The following is a 21,599-nucleotide window of genomic DNA, read 5'->3' on the forward strand; positions in this document are numbered from 1 at the left end:
AAGCTTGGGGTTGGGGCTGCAGGACTCCTGGTGCCCAGGACTGGCGCTTGGGTTGCTGGAAGCGGAAAAGGAGGCAAGGGTGTCCTCTGTTCTACTCAGCCTTCTCCCATTTTCCCAAACCGCGGCGTCCAGGCAAGGAGGAGTTTGTGGCCACCTTCAAAGGCAATGAATTCTTCTGCTACGACCTGTCACACAACCCGATCCAGAGCAGCACCGACGAGATCACCCTGGCCTTCCGCACCCTGCAGCGCAACGGGCTGATGCTGCACACGGGCAAGTCGGCCGACTATGTCAACCTCTCCCTCAAGTCCGGCGCCGTCTGGCTGGTCATCAACCTAGGCTCAGGTGCCTTCGAGGCCCTCGTGGAACCGGTCAATGGCAAGTTCAACGACAACGCCTGGCACGACGTCCGGGTTACCCGAAACCTGCGCCAGGTAGGGGGAGCAGGAAGGTCAGGGGTCAGCTGCATCTGGGGCAGAACACAGGTGGAGAGAGGGCCACCTGGGCTAGGGCTTGAGGCATGGTTCTGGAGAGGAACAGGACTTGGGTGTGTGTGTATGTGGTGGGGGACTGGGGGGGGGGGACACATAGCCCCCTTCCCTGAAACTCGGCTTCAGAGGCCTCAGCACCGTGGAAGCTGAGCTTGGAGGAGTCGCCAGGGCTGCCTCAGGGCTGGGAGCCCCAGGCCAAGGGAAGGGCTGGGCTCAGATGGATGAAGAAGCTGGGGTTCAAAGGCTGAGGCTCAGCGATCAGCTGATGGGAGGAGGGGGCTGGAGCCCCTGAGGGCCTGGGATGCTGAGAGATAAAGAAATGTCCTCCATGCTGGGTAAGCTCAGGCTTGGGAGAGCAGGGAGAGTTCAGACAGTAGGGCAGCAAAGATGCTGAGCAGTGCCTGAGGCAGCATGTGGGCTGCCCTCAGCCGGGCATTTCCAGGGCAGAGGCAGTGAGGAGTTGGAGTTGAGAGGGAGGTGCAGGCAGCAGGTTGGGGGGGGGAGCTGGGCCGTGCTGTTCCCCTAGGCAGTGCTTGCCCTTCCAAGGATCCGGCCTCTCCCAGCCATCTACGCTTGCCTTCTGCCCCTGGTTCCGAGATCAGCTGTGCAGTTGCTCCTAGGATCCCCTTGGGAGTCAGCCCTGGATACAGTAGGACACTTTTCTCCCCAGTCCCCCCTCGGCTTCTGTTCCCACACTCTCTCACCGCTTAGAGGGTCACTTCATCTTTTCCAAGATCCCCAGTGGCTTTTGCTGGCCAGACTTTGTTTGACCAGAATCCATCAGATTTCTACCTCTTTCTTCCCAAGCAAGAGAAGGGTCCCAGCGGGTCTCCTGTCTCTACCTTCCTTCTGGCTCCTTCTCCAGCATGCTTGCTTCCTGAATGTGAGTCCTCATGCAGTCTCCTGGGTCTCATAGCTGGTGGCGACGATGCTCTTCCAGCCCCATCTCTGGGGCCACCAGGAAAAACCAACAGCCCTGCACACAGAACCCCCACCCTGCTGCTTCTCTTGCTAGTTCTCTTCTCTGGGCTTTCTGATTCGAGTTGGGGTGGTTCACCTGGCCTCTCTTCTCTTCATCATCTTTATCATCCTCCTCTTCCTGGCTTCCTTCTCCAGAAAGGCCCATCCCTCTCCTCTCACCTGTGCGTAGAGAACACCGTGAGTGAGTGATGATCCGGTGGGGATTCCTCATGGAGCACCACTCCCCCTTGCTGTGACAATGTTGTGACTAATCCCACTGCTCTTTCCCGGAGCCTGAGCCTGCTACCTGTTGCAGTCCATCTCCTACAGAGACACCTATTCTTAGAGGCCCCACATTCTGAAGACTGACAGGCCTGATGGTGTCCCTCCTGACGCTACCACCTGCCCCCTTGGGTCCTATCACCCCATTTCCACATCTGAGCACTGGCTTGGGTTACCCCCTCATCTGAGGGGGTGTCACATGACCTGTGTTTTTGGGTGCCACTTATTTTATTAGAGGGGGCAGGAAAACTGCCTTTGGTGCCTCTGGTTTGCATGCTTCCTCTTTCTTTTTTCTTTTGTTCCAGTATTAGGGCTTAAACCCAGTACTGGGCACTGGATACTGTCTCTGAACTTTTTTGCTCAAGATTAGCGCTCTACCACTTGAGCCACACACAGCTCCACTTTGGGCTTTTTTGGGTAGTTAACTGGAGATAAGAATCTCACAGATTTTTTTTTTTTTTTTGCCTGGGCTGGCTTTAAACCACAATCCTCAGATCTCACTCTCCTGAGTAGCTAGGATTATGCATGTGAGCTACTGATACTCCCCATGCTCCCATTTTTTTTTTTTTGGTCGGTTGTGGAGCTTGAACTCTGAGCCTGGGTGCCACCCCTCAGCTCTTCAGCTCAAGGCTAGCGCTCTACTACTTGAGCCACAGCACCATTTCCAGTTTTCTAGTGGTTTATTGGAGATAAGAGTCTCATGGACGTTCCTGCCTGGGCTGGCTTTGAACCGTGATCCTCAAATCTCAGCCTCCTGAGTAGCTAGGATTACATGCGTGAGCCACGGGCGCCCAGCCAGGCCTCCTCTTTTTTAAGAGCTTTTACTACCACTTAGCTCTGCACTTGGCGACACACTGCAATCCCACAGTCCCCATCCATGCATCATTTAGCCAGCAAATATAGCACCTCACGCTGGGTATAGAAGGAAAAAGGACATTGTACCTGCCCTCAATGCAGTGTTGGGGTTCTTGAGGAGACAGGACAGGATCATTAAAAGTGAACAGAATTTGGGTGCTAGTGGTTCACACCTGTAGTCCTAGCTACTCAGGAGGCTGAGATCTGAGGATCGAGGCAGGAAAGTCTATGACGCTCTTATCTCCAATTAATCACCAGAAAACTGGAAATAGAACTGTGGCTCAAAGAGCTAGAGTGCTTGCCTTGAGCATAAAAGCTCAGGGACAGCTCCCAGGCCCTGAGTTCAAGCCCCACAACTGAAAAGTAAAAAGAACAAGGCTATGCAAGTGCTCAGTGGGCAGCAGAAGAGACACCTAAGAGAAACAAGGGATCTGTGCAAGGTGGAAATGCCATCCAGAACAGGACACATGGTTTCAGCATGCTGAGTGTAGACTGTGACTCGTGACCGCCTCTTCTTAGGGTATGCAGCATTGTGGGTTCAAGCTAGTAATTGATAGAGATTCCTTCTCCCTAGATTGTTCTACAAGGTGGCTCAGAGAATAGGCAAACCATGTCAACTCCAAAGAAGGGCCTCTGGATCATAGAGAGTATTTGCTTAAAGACCTTGATTGAGAGCCCTCTTTAAGAAGGGGCTCTGGGGATTTCTTTCATTGTCGAGTCTAGTCTATGTCCATGAGTGACAGGTGCAGGTGGCTCACCCCCAGGATCATGCTCTGAAGTCACTGTCCTCATTCAACATCTACACTGCCCAATGCACCCTCGCCAGGCCTGACACCTGCCTGGCTTTCAGGACTTTTAAGAGTAATTTCTTTTGCTAAAGTGTAGCATTCTAGCAAAAGCAGCTCAGGGACAGCACCTGGCCTAAGGACCAACAAAACAAAACGTCTGCTCATTTATTCAATACTTCCCCTGCAATTTAAAAGACAAACTTACAAGTGACTTTAGTTCACTTTCAAGTCTACTGTCCTCCTTTCCAGTGAGTGCAGGGGCCGCACACAGAAGACACTCTATGCCTCTGCTGTCCCTTGTAAACTAGCTGATGTACAATAGTAAGCATCAACACATACATTTCTGTTGTTATTATTTTGAACACAATGGGCTTTGTCAAGGTAGGTAAAACTAAGTGAAGGACAATACTGTGAAATTTGGGAAATTATGTAATCACTTAATCACAATTAAAAAAAAAGAACCTCGGGGAAGGTAGGGAGGGAAGGGATGGTAGGGGGAAAACAATGGAGGGGGTAACAATGCTCAATAGGAAGTGTACTCATTTCCTTGTTCATGTAACTGTAACCCTCTGTATAGTATCTTTACAATAAAAAATTTAAATTAAAAAAATAAGTGAAAAAAAAGAGTAATTTCTTGAGTCCTCTTCCTACAGGACTCTCAATCAGTCAATCACACTGGACATTCACCAATAGCTGGAGACCTTTTAAAGTATTGTCATAGCTCAAGAGGTGTTACCAGCTTCTTGTAGGTAAAGGCCAAGACTCTGCCCCATCACATAGTCCGAAGGACAGTCATCAACAAGGAATCAGTTGACCCCAAAAGTCAGTAGGGCTCCTGGAGAGAACTTTGTTCATGCAAGCTTGTCCAGTATCCAGACCGTGTTCTGGGAGTGGAAAATTCCTCTGTGATCCAAGGGTCTTGTGGGATGGGTGTTTTTTATTGGCTAGGAATACAGGGGTTAATGTTAAAAAAATGACATCAGGGATGGAAGTATAGCTTGGTGGTTGCATGCTCAAGGTCCTGAGTTTAATCCCTGTCATCTGCCGCTGGCCCAGGGGCCAGGATCTGAGAACACTGTGGCTTCCACACACTTTCCCCTGGAGAGACCGTCTTCTGGGAGGGCGTGTCCCAGAAGCCGCATCTAAGGCTCTCCTTTCCTTTTGCTTCTGGAATTTGGGAATAGGTCAAAGGCCAGTTCCAAAGACTGGAAAGAGGCTGGCTTTCCTCTCACATACCCTTGGATTAAGTTACCCGTGCAATCATCTAGATAGACTGAACGGTTAGGACCAAAAGAGGCCTGACTGAAACAACACCTCCCTCCCTTCTTCCTCCCCTTTCAGACTCCGCTCCTGAAGCCACTGTAACAGGCAGTTAGTTCTCTAGGGGAGATCTTGGCGAGATGATTACCGCTGAGAATTTCTTGAGGCCTATTTTTAACCCTGGGCCCAATCTCCTCTCCTACCCAGTGCACCTCCCAACTGCCTCCAACCACCACGTAAGCAGAATGTGCAAACCCATTTTATCATTAACCAGGACCAAACTTGGAAGGCAAGGTGACTACCAAACCTTATGTGGTGCTTTTCCTGGCTCACCTCAAATGGTGTCTCTTCTCACTACTGACACTTTCAGAAACTCCCCTGGATGCCCTGGATGGAGAAGGATGGGACCACCAAGAATAGAGTCCCCAGGGATGGGATTCTCAGGGATGGATTCAGTGAGGGATGCAGTCCCTGGGGAGGGCAGTGCTCTGTGGTGGAGCCCAGCTGGCCTGAGGGATTCCTCTTCGCTGCCACGGCACACAGCCCATCTTGAGGCCCAACTTTGCTGCTCCTCACACCGGTCTGTACAGGCTTTCTAGCTCTTCTCTTCCTTCCACAGCTCTCCCGTTCACCCTTCTGCCAGATGAAATCTCAGAACTGACATTTCAGACGGACAGACAGACAGATAGGGCGTAAGGCCCAATTGTTTGCCTAGGCAAGGTACAAAGCCCCTTGGAGTTTTGGTTCCTCATAGGCGAAGTGGGAGGGAAGAGTTTCATGACAGAGTGCTTCAAGCACTCATGCCTGCCCTGAGGGGCACTGAGGGACTGATTGTTGCCATGATCGTTAGCTGGGGGGTTTTCCCCTCAGTCCTTCAGGCCCAGCTTAAATACCACCTCCTCCTCCTCCTCCCCCTCCCCCTCCTCCTCCTCCTCCTCCTCCTCCTCCTCCTCCTCCTCCTCCTCCCCCTCCTCCTCCTCCTCCTCCTCCTCCTCCTCCTCCTCCTCCCCCTCCTATTCCTCCTCCTCTTTTTTTTTTTTTTATTGGTTGTAGGGCTTGAACTCTGGGCCTGGCCGCTCTCCCTCAGTTCTTCAGCTCAAGGCTAGTGTTCTACCAATTGAGCTACACCACCACTTCTGGTTTTCTGGTGGTTTATTGGAGATAAGAGTTTCAGGGACTTTTCTGCCTGGGCTGGCTTTGAACCGTGATCCTCAGATCTCAGCCTCCTGAGTAGCTAGGATGATAGGTGTGAGCCATTGGTGCCCAGCAAATGCCATCTTCCTTATAAGCCTTTTATGATGCTGGGCGCTAGTGGCTCACGCCTGTCATCCTATCTACTCAGGAGGCTGAGCTCTGAGGATTACGGTTCAAAGCCAGCGCTGGCAGAAAAGTCCGTGAGACACTGATTTCCAATAAACCACTAGAAAACTGGACATGGCACTGTGGCTCAAGAGGTAGTGCACTCACCTTGAGCTGAAGAGTGCAGGGATGGTGCCCAGGCCCAGAGTTCAAGCCCCACGACTGACAACAGCAACAACAAAAAGCCTTTTGCGCTCCATCCCCAGCCAACTTCCTTCTTTGCTATGTTCTTTGAGCCCTTGGAAATTTGTATTCTAGGCCTCTTGTTACATTCTGCCTGTGTGTCAATATTTGTGCTCACTCTTATCTCTACTTCTAGGTGGTAGGCAAATTGAGGGCTTAATATCAGCAACTATGTTTTAAAAATTATCTTTAAGTAGTTGTACCAAAGGGTTTCAGTTCCACATGTCAGTTTATGAGTACAGTGCATCCTGATCAGTATCGTCCATCTTCCTCCCCACCTCCCCCGTTTCAGCCCTACCCTCATTATGTAGTTCAATTTGTATATAACGTACATCGAATAATGACTGTACTTATTCACCCTTTCTTTCTCCTTTTGTATGCCCCCCTCAAAACATGTTTACACTTCATCTACTTTCTGGTATTCATCTTGGTAAACAGTTCATTGGTTCAGAGGAGTTACACCATTGGACTCTTCCCCTAACTATACCATCCTTTAGTCAGCTTATCTGTGGGCTTATGCATAAAACCCTGAATACAGTAGATCTAGCTTCTATATAGGAGAGGAAAAAAATGCATCATTTGTCTCTCAGAGCCTGACTTCACATAATTTTTCCTAGGTCCATCCATTTCCCTGCAAATGACATATTATTCTTTCTAATAGCTGAATAAAATTCCATTGTGTGTGTGTGTGTATACCCCCATTGTCCTGACAGATGGTTATAATGTCCAAAGCCCCTTGGCTGTGGTAAGCTCACTTGATATAATGACTGTCTTCTCCCCTCTGCGACCACGATACCGTGTCACTCATCAGACATCCAAGTTCTTGTGCTCCCTGCCCCTACAAGTAGATAGGTCTGTACTGCTCGTTCTCTGGTCTAAAACTTGGCTCCCCAGAGCCCGGCTGCGGTGTCCCCCTCCCCCATGTGTGTTTCGGATCACCGGGAAGCTCCATTCTAGTGTTTGACCACAGTTGTCCCCAAAGCATTATCGCCATGGACAGCGCTCTGGGTCTTTATTCTCTGGATCTACAGGGGCCCTATCTTGTCCACGCCAGCGCTGCTGTTTTTGTGAGCCTGATCTCCTGACCAATTTGTGGAAGGCCTAGGCTTTGAACTCATGTCTCCCCTCTCAGGCTTGGTTTTTAATCTACTGTTTTGATTGTTAATGCTGCAACTTCTGTCAGGCGCCATTGGTTTGAGCCCGTAATTGTAGCTACTCAGGAAGCTGAGATCTGAAGATTCAGATTCTAAGTCAGTAGGGCACACAAATCTCTTGAGAGGCTCTTAACTTTCAATAAATTAGAAAAAAAGCCAGAAGTGCAAGCATGGCTGAAGTGCTAGAGCACCAACCTTGAGTAAAAAAGCTAAAAAAGAGTGAGAGGCCCCGAGTTCCATCCCCAAACAAAAAAGACAAAACTGGAATTTCATACATGCTGAAAAATGTTCTTCCCCCTGTCATTGTATTCTCCACAACCAATTCTAATTTAAAAGGAACAATACTTAGGTTTTTACCTTTAACGCCCCTCCTCTTCCTCTTGGTCAACTGGTATAGTGATGTCAGACAACTTATTATTATTTTTAACCTTTTGGGCCACAATTGATTTAGCTGCCCAAAGCTAATCACTCCATGTTCTGACTAGCTGGCCTCTTCATTTCCTGACAATCCTACTAGCCAGCAGAGTTATCTTATCTAACATTGCACCTGCAATTAGATTCTTCTCTTGCTATGTAAACGGCTTCTGCATTGGTTATTCAGCACTTCTTCTAGCTGCTAATATTGAATTCTGTTATTTTTAATTATATGAGGCCCTTATTAATTGTCTTACTAAATTAGTTTTGTGCCCACTGGTTATAAAACCGTCTTAACGAATGACTTTGTCCCTAGAACTCCACACCTTCTCCCAAGCACAGTCTGGGACCCTGAGCAACTGTCTCCCTCCATCTCTGCTACTTTTAAGTAAAGCTGCCTCAGTGCCTTTGACCTCTCCTCTCCAAAGTCTCGGTAGTTTTGAAGGTGGATGGGGAGAAGGTGGATGGGTCCTTGACAGAGGGAAGAGAAAATAAACTTAGTAGTATGTGGAGATCAGAATTGAGAGGCCAGGGTAGAAGATGAGGCTCAGTACAGGGAAGAGTAAGGGCTTTCAGAGGTAGGTGGGTACCTGTGTTCTTCATGAGTTCAAGGAGAGTGAATTTCTGGCACTGGCCATGGGAAAAGGAGGTTCAGGGGTTTGGGGGTATACATGACTGCTGGGAAAGCCTCATCCGTTCTAGGGACTTTCAGGGGTGCTTCTAGGGTACTTAATTCAGGAGGGGGGTGATGGTTGCACAAAGGACAAGAGAATTGGAGGTTGGGAATGTGTTATTGAAGAACCCAGAGGACTCTGGGAAATGTGGGCTCGGGACAAACCAAGGTGGGCAGCAGGAGGACCCAGCTGTGGGTGGGAGAGGGGAGGAGCGGGAGGAGGGTTTGGGATGGGTGGGAGAGGGGAGGAGCGGGAGGAGGGTTTGGGATGGGTGGGAGAGGGGAGGAGCGGGAGGAGGGTTTGGGATGGTGGGGGGCACTGTGAGCCCTCTGCCAGCCCTCCTCCTCCCGGTTGTGATGGCGACTCACTCTCTCCCCAGCTCCCAAAGAGAAGCAAAGATTAAAAAAAAATAAAAAAGGAGAGTGAGAGAGAGGAGCTGCCCTTCTCCCCCAGTGACTGCAATCATTTCCTCCCCTCCGTCCCCCAGAAAAGCAGATGCCCACGCCCCTTCTGGGTGGGGGCCGCTTCCTTGGTTTCCAATGAAAGCGTTCTCATTTTTGCCAGTCCTGCAATTCTCCACGGGCGTTACCCACTTGTCTCCCAGCCTGACAGCCAGCTGGCCCATCAGCAACCAGTTAACCCATTAACCCAACACGGCCACCGGTCAGCCAGTTGGCCAATAGCATCTCACTCCTTAGCCAGTTCTCTAGAAAGCCATCTGGTTGACCAGTCAGCCAACAGAGCCATCCGTCCATCCCCCCAAGGCAGCAGCCCACCCCGTCTCACACCCTTGTTCCCCTCCCTCCATCCCCTCCCCTCAACTCCCTAACATTTCAACTGGATAGGACCTACTAATACTGCATAACTGGGTCTGCTTCTTAACCCTTACCTTCCCTCTCTCACCTTCTGTTGGAAAACCCCGTTACTGACTCCGTGTGTGTTACTAACACGCTTATAACCCTGGGGACCAAGGGACGGGCAGGGACAGGTGGGGCAAGGTATGAGTGAAAAACCGAACTAACCTTTCTGTGTCATCTGCGGAATGTCGGCCATCTTTAAGTCTTTGCTTTCTTGGTCCAGTTCTTTTGTTGGTTTTTTTTTTTTTTTTCCTTTTTTCCCCCCACCTCTACTAACCAAGGTCTCTAACTGTTCCCCTTCTCTGCAGAATGGGGTTCTTGGGAGGGGAGGGGAATGAAGACTGGGGAGAGGAATCCTGAAGAGGGGTGGGAAGGGGATTGGGAGAAAAAGGGATTTAATCTGTGTGTGTGTTTTATTTCTCCCTCTCATTATAATTTAGTTTTTCTTTTAAATACTGCTGTTGAGCCCGAGGTGGGAGGGTCTGAACAACCAACCAAATATATATGCATATATATTTTTCCTCCTTCCTTGAGTTTCACAGTTGGTCATTTTATTTTTTCTTTTCTTTTCGTTCTGGTCTTTTGTTGTTGTCTTTGTTGTTGTCCTTTTTGTTTTTTTGTTTTTTCTGACACCCCCTTCCCCTCCCCCATCTCCGGTGAAGCACGCAGGGATTGGACACGCTATGGTAAACAAACTGCATTATCTGGTAGATATCACTCTAATTGTCTTACCGTTTGGTTTGCCGTGGGTTTTTTTAACTGTTCGATTATCCCACTTTTGTTTCCTCTCCTCGTTTGGTTTTGGTTGTTTTGCTCTTCCAATTATTATTATTATTATTACTATTATTTTTGCGTCCTGGACAATCTAGATTTTTGATTCTCTTTAATTTTCTTCTTTCCCTTTTCGTTCTTCTTCTTCCTTTTTTTGGTCCAAACTCAAATCCAAAAGACAAATGGCAATCAAAGAATTTGGCCTGGTCCTGCCCTATCATCCCTGCCTTCCGAATGAAGTCAGAGCCCTGGCCTGAGCGGCCTTGGGCAGGCCTCCGTTCACGGCTCCCGTCAGGCCAGCCCCAATGCCAATCTACAAGCTTATTTCTATCCCTTTCTTTTGTTCTTTTTTTCCCCCTTCCCTTCCCTATTTTTGTTTTTCTCTTGGTTTGATTTCTTTCTTGGTCTCCTGAAAATCCATGGAAAACGCCATCCCATGACATGCTACGCTCTGCTCACCGTCGGCTCCGGACGGGGCTCCTCAAGCTGAGGGTTCGGGGCTGGGGTGTGACCTCCCCTGGTGGACAGCGGGGCAGGTTCCACAGAGGAGTTTGGAGGGATGGCTTTAGGAGATGCAGAGTGGCCTGGGACCAATCCCGCCCTCCTTCAGATCACCAGTTCATACCAGTTTGGTGGGCTGCTCCATGCTGGCTTACCAGGGGAAAGGTGGCACCCCTCCCCACCTCTCAGCCTTGAGGATTTCCAGTTCTGTCTCCCCTACATTTTGCATGGCATGAATGGTCTTTTCTCCCAACCAGGGATAGTGTCCAGTTCCCCCAAGCTCCGCTGCTCTGACTAACACTGTGTTTCACACTGTCTTCCTGCCCCTTGAGCCCCTCCCCTGCCCCCCACCCCCCTGTCCCTGCCTCTCCTGCATGGCCTCTGACAGGGCTGGGCTTCCTTCCCTGCTGAGAGTGGCCAGAGGAGCGGGCCGTGCAGGGGTGGAGCAGGGCAGCCTTGTCTTGTCCTTGTCCTTGCCAGGCTTCTTGTGTTTGGGTTGGGCTCGGTCCCTGCGAATGCTGGCGTGGGTGTGGGTGTCGGTGGAAAGGCAGCTGGTGTGTGTTGGCATGTGGGTGTGACTGTGTGTAAATGTTGGTGTGACTTTTAGGGGTGTGAGTGGGAAGCCATGCTGTGTGTTTGGGAGACTGCTGGTGTTCCTCTGGGTATAACCGAGGGGGGTGGGGGCTGTAGCCCTGGCTGGTTTGGAGGGGGCTGAGGGATTCTGTATGGAGGTAGGCGGTGGAGGCCGGCCCTTCGGTGTAGATGCCGTGATGCGCAGAGACAGGGTAGGGGCTGGGTGGCGGGCGCTGCGGGAGCGTGTGCCCGCGGGCTGCCGGAGCCATCCCCTGGGATTCCCTCCTGCCTGCCCAGTTCCGGCGCGGCGGCAGCAGCTCGTTAGTCATCGCCTATTAATAATGCAGAGTGATTGAACACCAGGCGGGGGCCCTGTAGATGGACTTGTCTGCCCCTGGCTGAGGTGGGAACTGCTTGGGGCAGTTGTCTGGCCTACTCAGCCTCCTGAATCTGTCTATGGTAGTGGAGCTGGAGTTCCCAGCCTCAGAGGCTTTCCGACCTCCCCAGGAGGCCGCATCTCTGAGGGCATGTCTGGTCTTTCTGATGTCTTCACAGGTGTATGTTTTCTTTTTTTGTGCTGTTCCTGGGACTTGAACTCAGGGCCTGGACACTGTCCCTGAGTTTTTTGTTTTTTTTTTTTTGTCGGTTGTGGGGCTTGAACTCCGGGCCTGGGCGCTGTCCCTCAGCTCTTCAGCTCAAGGCAAGCGCTCTACCACTTGAGCCACAGCGCCACTTCCGGTTTTCTGGTGGTTTATTGGAGATAGGTGTCTCATGGTCTCTCCTGCCCGGGCTGGCTTTGAACCACGATCCTCAGATCTCAGCCTCCTGAGTAGCTAGGATTACAGGTGTGAGCCACCAGTGCCAGGCTTCTGGTTTGTTTTTTTCACTCAAGGCTGGTACTCTATCACTTGAGTCACACCTCCACTTATAGTTTTTCACAGACTTTCCTGCCTGGGCTGGTTTTGAACCGAAGTCCTCAGCTCTCCGCCTCCTGAGTAGCTAGGATGACAGGTGTGAGCCGCTGGCATGTGGCCATGTATGCTTTCTTGAATTCACACAAACTAGCGCTCAGCCAGCACCACCCCAGCCTTCCCCGGTCTAAGACCTGGTGTGTGGCTACTGCCACAAACAGAGGAGTACAGATTGACCAGTGCCAGCCCTCTCTAGCCTCTCTTCCTCCCGCTGCTGCTTCTAGAAGTTAGCTTCTGTCTACCCTGCTGGGGCCAGGCCCTTGGGTACCTGTCAGAAGCTGGCCATTTCAAGGCACAGACAACCTGTGACTTTGAGGACAGAGGGAGGGAGGTATGATCAACCCACGAAGGACTTTCCAGGTGACTCGGGGTACCATGCTAGAATTAGGACTGGGCCTTCTAGTCTCAATAAGGCTAAAAAAGCTTAGTGCTTTCATCCACCAGTGGGCTGACAGTGTATCTGAACTGCTCTGGCATGGATCAGTGTGAAGGTCAAGTGTATGTGCGAGGCGTGTGGAAGCCTTTGGACTGCATAAGGGAATGATAATTTTATTAAGCTCTATAAAGCATTAGCTGCTTATCGCTGAGTGTCTGGGGCTGAGCTGTTGTACAAAGAAGCTATTCCCTTCCCATAAGAGTCCTGGGGGAACTGAGAGGCTCTGGCCCCACTGGAGATCTTGTTATCCTCCCTTATTAGGAATCAAGATGCCTCAGGAGTTGGGAGGAAGCCTGAAGATGAATGACATAGTTTAGTTAGTTAAGAAGCCAACAACTTTGTCTGGTTTCAGTCCTGGCAAAGGAAGATTTTGGCAAATGCTGTGTCCAAAGTCCATGCTTCCCTGAATAAGCAACAGCTGATGGATGAACAGATTCTGTGGTTTCGCAAACCTTCATTAACCTGCCCTAGGGGCCAAGACCACTCAGAGAATGCACACCAGCTTTTTGTTTTTTGCTTTTGTTGGTGGTGGAGCTTGAACTGAGACTTTTTTGCTCTGCTCTACTACTTTGAGCCACAGTGCCACTTCCAGTTTTCTGGTGGTTAATTGGAGGTAAGAGTCTCATGGACTTTCCTGCCTCGTCTGGCTTTGAACCGCGATCCTCAGATTTCAACCTCCTGATTTAGCTAGGATTACAGGCCTGAGTCACTATCATCCAGGCTCATATTGTATTTATGTTTTAGTAACTCATTCATATGGACTCATGTCACATACATATATGTGTATATGTATCTGCATATATATAGATAGATAGATAGATTGATTTTTTTTTTTGCCGGTTGTGGGGCTTGAACTCAGGGTTTAGGCACTGTTCCTGAGCTTCTTTTGCTCAAGGCTAGCACTCTACCACTTGAGCCACAGTGCCACTTCTGGCTTTTTCTGTGTATGTGGTACTGAGGAATTGAACCCAGGGCTTCATGCATGCTAGGCAAGCGCTCTACCACTAAGCCACAATCCCAACCCCTCATGTCTAATATTATTTGAGCATTTCTCCTTAGGAGAGTGGATGGACAGACCAAAAAAGCTTACCTAGTGAGCCAGATGGGCTAAGTGTGGTAAGGCTGATGAACATTTGCTTATAAAAACAATCATGGTTCTTTGTTAGGTCTTTAAGCAGCATTCACATTTTGGATGTCATTTAAACTTGATGATGCCTGCATTATAGGCAGGAGGCAGAGCGAGTTCTCAGTCGGCAGGTGAGGGTGCCGGGTCCCAGGAAAAGCACCTTGCCTGCTTACAGAGTTAAGCACTTTGACTTGTTCTTATTTGTTGCTCACAGGGAGCCTGGAAGAAACAGGGGTGGAGGAGTATTAAATTCCTTTTGCAGGCTACAGCCAGAGAGTCAACGTGAGATTGTTCTAGAATAATAGTAAAGGCTAAATGAGAGCCTGGGATTTCCACAGGCTTCAGGCTGCCAACTCTGTGCCTCAAGTTCAGCTCCCCGTTTGTCTGGTGACTGAACTTACTGCTGCGCAGGGCTGCAGTTCCTCATGTAGTGGGAAACTGGGAGCTGCTTATAGGGCTTCCTCCTCCAGCCCTTCCCCGTCCTACTCCACTCCAGCCAGGAACTTTCCTGTGGACTGGTGTTTGTTTGTTTGTTTGCTTTTGCTTGTTTGGGGCTTGAACTCTGTGCCTGGGCACTGTCCTTCAGCTCTTCAGCTCAAGGCGAGTGCTCCACCACTTGAACCACAGCATCACTTCTGGTTTTTTGGTGGTGGTTCATTGGAGATGAGTCTCACGAACTTTCCTGCCTAAGGTGGCTTTGAACTGTGATCCTCAGATCTCAGCCTCCTGAGTAGCTAGGATGACAGGTGTCAGCTCCCAGCTTCAACTGTGTTTTTTTTTTCTTTTCTTTGTTTTTTGTTTTGCCTGTACTGGGGCTTGAACTCAGGGCCTGGCCACTGTGCCTTAACTTTTTTGCTCAAGACTGGCATTCTACTACTTGAGCCACAGCTCCACTTCTTTTTATTTTTATTAGTGGTTAATTGGTGATAAGAGTCTCACAGACATTTCCTGTCCAGACTGTTTTGAACTATGGTCCTCAGATCTCAGCCTCCTGAGTAGCTTGGATTATGGGTGTGAGCCACCGGTGCCTGGCCTGCACTGTTGATCTGAACCACATTAGGCTTGTGGGTTCCTTTGAAGATTTAATGACAGCAGTGAACTCCCACAGGAGACAAACCCTCGTCCATAGAGTCTTGTGTACACTGTCAGGGGGCTTCGGGCAAGCCCACCTGCACTCCATTGTATTCTCCAACTAGGAGGTCAGCCTGGGATCGAGGCAAGTGACAGGAAATGACTGGACAGTGTCAGAAGGTGCCTTCTATCTGAGCTTTTCTTCTGGTGGCATGTGGGGCTGGGTACCCACCCATGAGGGTTTTCAGTGGCTAGTATTTGGTTCTTATTCTGCCCAGCCTACTGAGCAAATGGGGGTGGTCAGGGCAGAGATGGGGGGACAGGGCCAGCAGGAGGGGCTCAGAGCCCTGCTAGGTCACAGGCTGTCCCCTGGGCCGCTGCTAGCTAGTCTAGTTTCTAGGCTGAACAGCACAGAGGCTATGGTCATTTCCTCTGGTCTCTTCAGGACCTACTGCGCTGGTTGGCTGTGGAATGGGTCAGCGTTGGTTGGGTGTAGACCTTTGGCAGGGTTTTGGGGTCCACGCTGTGGTCTGGATGCTGCTGCTGCTTAGAGACCTCCTTCCTCAGCTTTTGGTAGGATGGTGTGTGTGTGTGTGTGTGTGCGTGCACGCATGCATGCAGATGTGTCTGGCATTGTGATTGGTGGCCGTGGGATGTGGGGGGCTCACTGGTGGGCCCTTCTTTTCTGTTCTTGTGAGAGTCTCTGTCCTAGGGGTTGCTCCTCTGCCTCCTCAGTAGAAGGAAGCTTCTCCTCCCTGTACCCCGCAGCTCTTTCGCCTCCATCTCCACTCCTCCAATCGCCCCTGCCCGGCATGCCTTCTCACCTGCTGCCGCCTTTCTGGCCTGTCCTGCTGGGCCTGGCCCCCCACCCTGCCCCTCTAACCCGCATGGGTCCCAGCTGCAGCGGCTGCTCTGTGTCCGCAAGGCCCCCCCCTTCCTCTCCTCCTCCCCCACTGGCCCCACCCCTTCCAGAAAGCTGCGTGGGAGGGGTTGGGGGGCAGGGGCATCAAGAGCCCCTGGGGTGGAGGGGGACAGGGGAATGATTCCCCTGTTTCCTGCTTTTACTAACGAACCTGCCATTTTTGTGTCTGGACTTTGATTTGTCTGAGGGAACAGTCGGGTTTTACTAATCTAAGTCATCTCCTCCCTGCCTTCCCCAGACACCTTCCTCCATTCCCTCCGCCCTCTGCTTCCTCTCCACCCACTGCTGTCTCTCCTTCCTCCCTCCCCTGCTGATCTCCTTCCCCAGTGTACCTCCTGGTGGTTCCCTGCCTCCTGCCACCTTCTCCCCACACCCTGTTCCCCAGAGTGGGGTTTAAGGCAGCCCTTTTTCCCCAAGCCGCTGAGGCGCAGTGGGCTTTGCTCCCAGCCCAGAAGCAGATTTAGGAGGGTGATCCCGGGACCCTGTGCTCAGCCCTGAGTCAGGCGCTTCTCACTCAGAGAGACACAAGGAGGGTGGCCTTGACCTTGGCAATGGAAAAGGATGAGGAGAGCTCAGAGCCTGGGGGGGGGGGGCGATGGCCTGAGACAGGGAGGGAGAAGACCGCACGAGGAGCTCAGAGAAGACTTCTGGAGGCCAGAGAGACTTCCGAGAGAGCTGGGGGCCAGGAGAACATTCTTCCTGCATGAAACAAGGCTGCACAGAAGTGGGGGTGTGGGCTTGCACCCCTGAGGCTGCCACCATAGTCACAGGCTCAGGGAGCATTAGGTTTGTAGATGGAGATAGGGACAATACCGTACCTTGATGTCCGCGACCCCGCTGGACAGGTGGGGTCACAGGGACGTGTCAGATGGGGTGCCACCCTTCAGGGGCCAGCCTGCAGGGGGTGATCCTTAGATTCTAGAAGCAGTCAGCAGTCCAGTTCTGGCTCTTGCATATCAGGAGGCGTGAGAGTGAGGTAGAGCCACATTTTCCCTAGAGAGGTCCTTTCCTCCTGTCTTCTCTCTCCCTCCCCAGTCCTGCTCCTTCCCCCCTCCTGCCCCCCTTCCAGTTCTCCCCCTTCCCTTTCTCTAGCCTCTCCTGCCAGGTCTAATCTTGTTTGCATGTGTTCGTGACTAATACTTACTCTGCCCTTGCCCTTTTCCACCCAGACCCTGTCCTCCTATCCCCCCAACCCCCCCATTCCAGCCTCAAGGCGAGGTGGAGGAAAGAAGAAATAAATAATGACCAGCTCTCCCCTCAAAACATGACTCAAAAGCTTCAGACTGTCCCCTCCCTCCGCCACCGCCACCTGTTCTCTTCTGTCCTTGAACCTTGGCCCCCAGCACAAGGTTTGATGGTTCCCCAGGGCGCTCCTTCAGCCCTCGCTCTGCCAGCCCTCCCACTCCACGAGAGGCTCCAGCCAACACGAGGGACACTCCTGCGGCCTGGGGAAGTTGGGGCGCTCCTTCTATAGGGTTCTCCCCTGTCCCTTAAGAGTCCCTGAGACAGCGGAACCCTGGAGGCTGGACGAAAGCTAGTAGCAGTGCACGTGGACTGGGTGTGATTGGAAAGCCCCAGTCTCGATCCTTTGCCTGAAAAAAAGGGGATTCTAGAGCATATTTGGGGAGCAGATGGTGTAGTGAAACACAAAGTTGGGATGACAGAGAACCAGCTCTCTGGGGGCCCCAGGGGGCTACCTCTGTCCGCATTGACCCTCCTAAGTTCCCAGAGAGGGGCTCATCATCCCACAGGCCTTGGTTCCTCCCTACAAATTTTACTGGGGGGCTGGAGCCTTGTGGCTGCTCAGGTGCCTGGACTCTGCAGGGTCCCGGGGAGCCTTTGCCTGTGGGGGGCAGTGGGCACCCCCAAAGTCCATGCTGAAAGGCTCAGCATATCAGCCACTCCCACTCCTGTCCTCCAGTTTTCTACCCTGGGGAAGATTATTCTGGAGATCAGCCCTGCCCTATTCCGTTCCCTAAGGGTAGAACAATGGATGTCTATGGAGAGCACACTAGATGGGAAGAAAGCCAGGACTAACTAGGAACAGGTGCAAAGCTGCCTTCTTTGGAGGAATAACAGGTATCTGTTATTCTGGGCACCGGTGGCTCAGGCCTGTAATCTAGCTACTCGGGAGCCTGAGATGGTTAGAATCACAGTTCAAGGCCAGTCAGGGAAGAAAAAAGTTTGCAAGACCCCTGTCTCAACAAAGCTAGATGTGGTGGCATATGCCTGCTGCCATAGCTACTAGGAAGCCTGGCTCCTGGGCAGGAAGTGACACTCTATCTCAAAAGTGAGCAAAAATCAGGGTTAGAATTATTGTTCAATAATGAGTGCCTTCCTAGCCAGCAAGAGGCCATGAGTTCAAACCCCAGTACCACCAACACTTCCCCCCGCCCCCCCAAAAAGACTATTAGTAACCCACAAAAGTTGGGTATCAAGAAGTAGGGAATCAGTCTCGGGATTGCTCAGACAGATGTGTGTCTGTCTTCACTGCCATCTTCATCTCCCTCCTGGACTGAGGCTGAAAGAACCTGGTGCCCCGAGCAGAGGTGCAGGTGAGTCTCAGCCACCCAGGGCCAGAGTTGACTGCGGAGTTGTTTGAGGAAGCTTTGAACCCGCGTGTGTCCAGAGAGCACTGTCCAGTGAAGAGTAAGGGCACCACTTGGCTTTCCTCCTCTTCCCATAACAGGACCCCGTCCCGGAGTCCCACCCTCCGTCCCCAGCGCCTTCTGGGAGCTGCCTCTGGTGCCTGTGTTGGCATTGTGGTGAGCCTCTTCCTGGGCCTGCCGAGCTGGGGCTGTAGGCGTGGAGGGCAGACCCTGAAACCATCAAATCTTGTGCTGCCTCCTCTTCCTCCTTCCTTCTCCACCCCCACTGTTCCTCCTCCAAGACAAGCAGACATAAAAATGGGGGTCCCCCTCCCCCACGACCCCCGGCCCTTCCCTTCCCCAGCCCTGGCTCTTCCCAGGGAGTTGATGCCGGTTGTCTCCTGTCTCTCCCCCTCCCTGGGCTGGGCAGGTGACCATCTCGGTGGACGGGATCCTGACCACCACAGGCTACACGCAGGAGGATTACACCATGCTGGGCTCGGACGACTTCTTCTACATTGGGGGCAGCCCCAACACTGCTGACCTGCCGGGCTCGCCCGTCAGCAACAACTTCATGGGCTGCCTCAAGGACGTGAGTAAGGCCAGGAGGGGCTGGGGTTGGCCCCAGAGCCCTTTGGCCCCGCCCCATCTGCCATGTGGTTTATTCACAGCCTCTCTTCAAAACCCATGGCCATTAAGTGGGTCAGGAGGCCTCTCCCCTCTCGCTTGCGCTTTAGAGGGCACTGCCTCCTCCCTCCTCCTTTCAGAGGCTCTTTGGGAGCAGCCGCTGGTACCGGGGAAAGGCTGAAGCTCCGCCTTTCGGTCTCATACCTTCTACTCACTGGCTGGGTGACCTGAGTCTCTTTACATGAGGATGGGACCCAGTTCTTACGATTGTCTTGAGGAGCAGAGACAAGTGTTAGTGAAAAGATTCTGTCTATAAAAACAAACAACAACAAAACCCTGCAAGGTGGCTCATGCCTGTAATCCTGCCTACTCCGAAGGCTGAGAGCGGAAGATCACAGTTCAAAGCCACCCCCAGGCAGGAAAGTCTTTGAGACGCTTATCTCCAATTAACCACCAGAAAACCATTGTGGCACTCTGGCTCAAAAGTGGTAGAGTGCTAGCCTTGAGCAAAAGAGCTCAGGGACAGCGCCCAGGCCCTGTGTTCAAGCCCCAGGACTGACAAAAAAGAAGAAAAAGAAAAGGTAGCCACCTACTAGTGGCAGTTGCCTCTGTTTTTACCATGATCCGGTGGCACCTCGCCAGGGCGGAGGAAGTAAGCGGCCAAGGAAGGAACTCAGGCACAGCCACTGAGTATGAGGTTCCAAAGCAGAGGCCCGCGCCAGGTTATCTAGTGGCACTGGGCCGGGGCCACTGGGGATGGGTAGTGGGGTCCTTGCAATTGCTGGCCGTGGCAGGGCAGGCCTGCCCTGGCCCTTTCCTGACCCTTTCCTCCCTGCAGGTGGTGTATAAGAACAATGACTTCAAGCTGGAACTCTCCCGCCTGGCAAAGGAAGGGGACCCGAAGATGAAGTTGCAGGGGGATCTGTCCTTCCGCTGCGAGGATGTGGCTGCTCTGGACCCAGTGACCTTTGAGAGCCCCGAAGCCTTCGTTGCCCTGCCCCGCTGGAGTGCCAAGCGCACCAGCTCCATCTCCCTGGACTTCCGCACCACCGAGCCCAACGGGCTGCTGCTGTTCAGCCAGGGCCGGCGGGCTGGGGCCGGGGCAGGCAGCCATAGCGCTGCCCAGCGGGCTGACTACTTTGCCATGGAGCTGTTGGACGGCTACCTCTATCTTCTTCTGGACATGGGCTCTGGGGGCATCAAGCTTCGGGCGTCCAGCCGCAAGGTCAACGACGGTGAATGGTGCCATGTGGACTTCCAGAGGGACGGGCGCAAAGGTCAGGAGGCCTCTGGATCACCCCCTGCCCTGGCTACTCCTCTCCTTGTGTCCCCACTTCCTCCTTATCTGTCATCAGCTGGTCTTTGTTCTTTTTTCTTTTTGGTCGTGGGGCTTGAACTCTGGGCCTGGGGCGCTGTCTCTCAGCTCTTCAGCTCAAGGCTAGTGTTCTACCACTTGAGTCACTGCGCCACCTCTGGTTTTCTGAGTGGTTTATTAGAGATAAAGAGTCTGGCTTTGGACCTCGATCCTCAGGTCTTGGCCTCCTGAGTAGCTAGGATTATAGGCATGAGCCACCAGCATCTGGCTAGTCTTTGTTCTTCATCATCTCTTGCTCTGTTCCCCTACCACGTCTCCTCCAGTCTTGCCTTTGTTCTTCCCATCCCCGCACACCGCAGAGGGAGCCCAGCCTTCAATGCCAGCCAGACCTGGCTCCCACAGACAGCATGTGGGACTCTGTGTGCTTATTAGCGAAAGGAACTTCCACGAGGACCCTCAAGAGGAGAGAGTGGCAGCATATTTGGGCACATCTGGGGAAGCATCAGCTCAGCCCCTAGCAGAACAGAACACCCCATCCCATCCCTCCATGAAGACAGCTGTCTAACTGTGCCTCTCCTCAACCCAGAACCATTGAACCTTCTTTTATTGTCTCAACCAATGGGTGCAGTTTCTGGTTGGGGGACTTGGTTCCAGGATACCCCACAGCCACCAAAACCCGATATAGTGTTTTATAATTTTTTCTTTTCTTTTTTTTTGGTTATGGCACTTGGACTCAAGGCCTGAGTTCTATCCCTAAACATGTTTGCCCAAAGGCTAGTGCTCTACCACTTGGAGCCACAGCGCCACTTCTGGTTTTCTCGTGGTTATTTGGAGATGAGAGTCTCATGGATTTTCCTACCCCAGTTGGCTTGAAACCAATATCCTCAGATCTCAGCCTCCTGAATAGCTAGGATTATAGTGAGCCACTAGCCTGGCTCCTGAATCCTTTAATCATAGATATCTGACAATACCTAATAGAATGTAAATGCTATATATAATAGTAGTTCCATTGTATTGTTTGAGGAATAATGATAGGAAAGAAAAGCTTGCACATGTTTAGTACAGACACAGTCCGTTCCCCTCCTCCTCCCACCCCCCATATTTCCATCCGTGTTTGGCTGAAATGAATGCAGAAACCAAGGCTGACTGGGTTTACTGAGCCATTTACTTCTTGTGAGCTAGGCGCTGTCCAAGGTGCTGGAGCACAAATAGATGATCCACCATGTCTGGCCAGGAAAGACACGGTGAACAGCCTGGCAGAGAAGACTAGAATGATGGAGTCGCAGGGTAGGGAGTGCCTGGTCAGCAGGTGTGAGTGCTTAGGCCTTCCATCCCTTCCAGCCACTCTCTTCCACCCTTTCTTTTCAGCCTTCCTTCCCAGCCTCTTGTTTTCTGCTCGCTAATTCCCTCCTCTGTGTTGT

At 51.8% G+C, this 21,599-nt stretch overlaps 1 protein-coding gene across 2 annotated transcripts in view; it reads left to right on the forward strand.

The window, feature by feature from the left end:
- Nucleotides 1-21,599, forward strand: part of Nrxn2 (neurexin 2) — a 74,546-nt gene that overhangs the window by 4,494 nt on the left and 48,453 nt on the right. The window contains exons 2-5 of one of the 2 annotated variants that reach the window (XM_013020949.1): nt 133-434; nt 9,940-9,963; nt 18,667-18,828; nt 19,702-20,140. In XM_013020949.1, the coding sequence (XP_012876403.1) occupies nt 261-434; nt 9,940-9,963; nt 18,667-18,828; nt 19,702-20,140 (799 nt within the window). In that variant the 5' untranslated portion in view covers nt 133-260. The remainder of the gene's footprint in view (nt 1-132; nt 435-9,939; nt 9,964-18,666; nt 18,829-19,701; nt 20,141-21,599) is intronic. The other variant, XM_013020950.1, reaches the window with a different exon arrangement.

This window comes from Dipodomys ordii, unplaced genomic scaffold (genome assembly GCF_000151885.1).
Source record: "Dipodomys ordii isolate 6190 unplaced genomic scaffold, Dord_2.0 Scaffold54, whole genome shotgun sequence".
NCBI lineage: Eukaryota > Metazoa > Chordata > Mammalia > Rodentia > Heteromyidae > Dipodomys > Dipodomys ordii.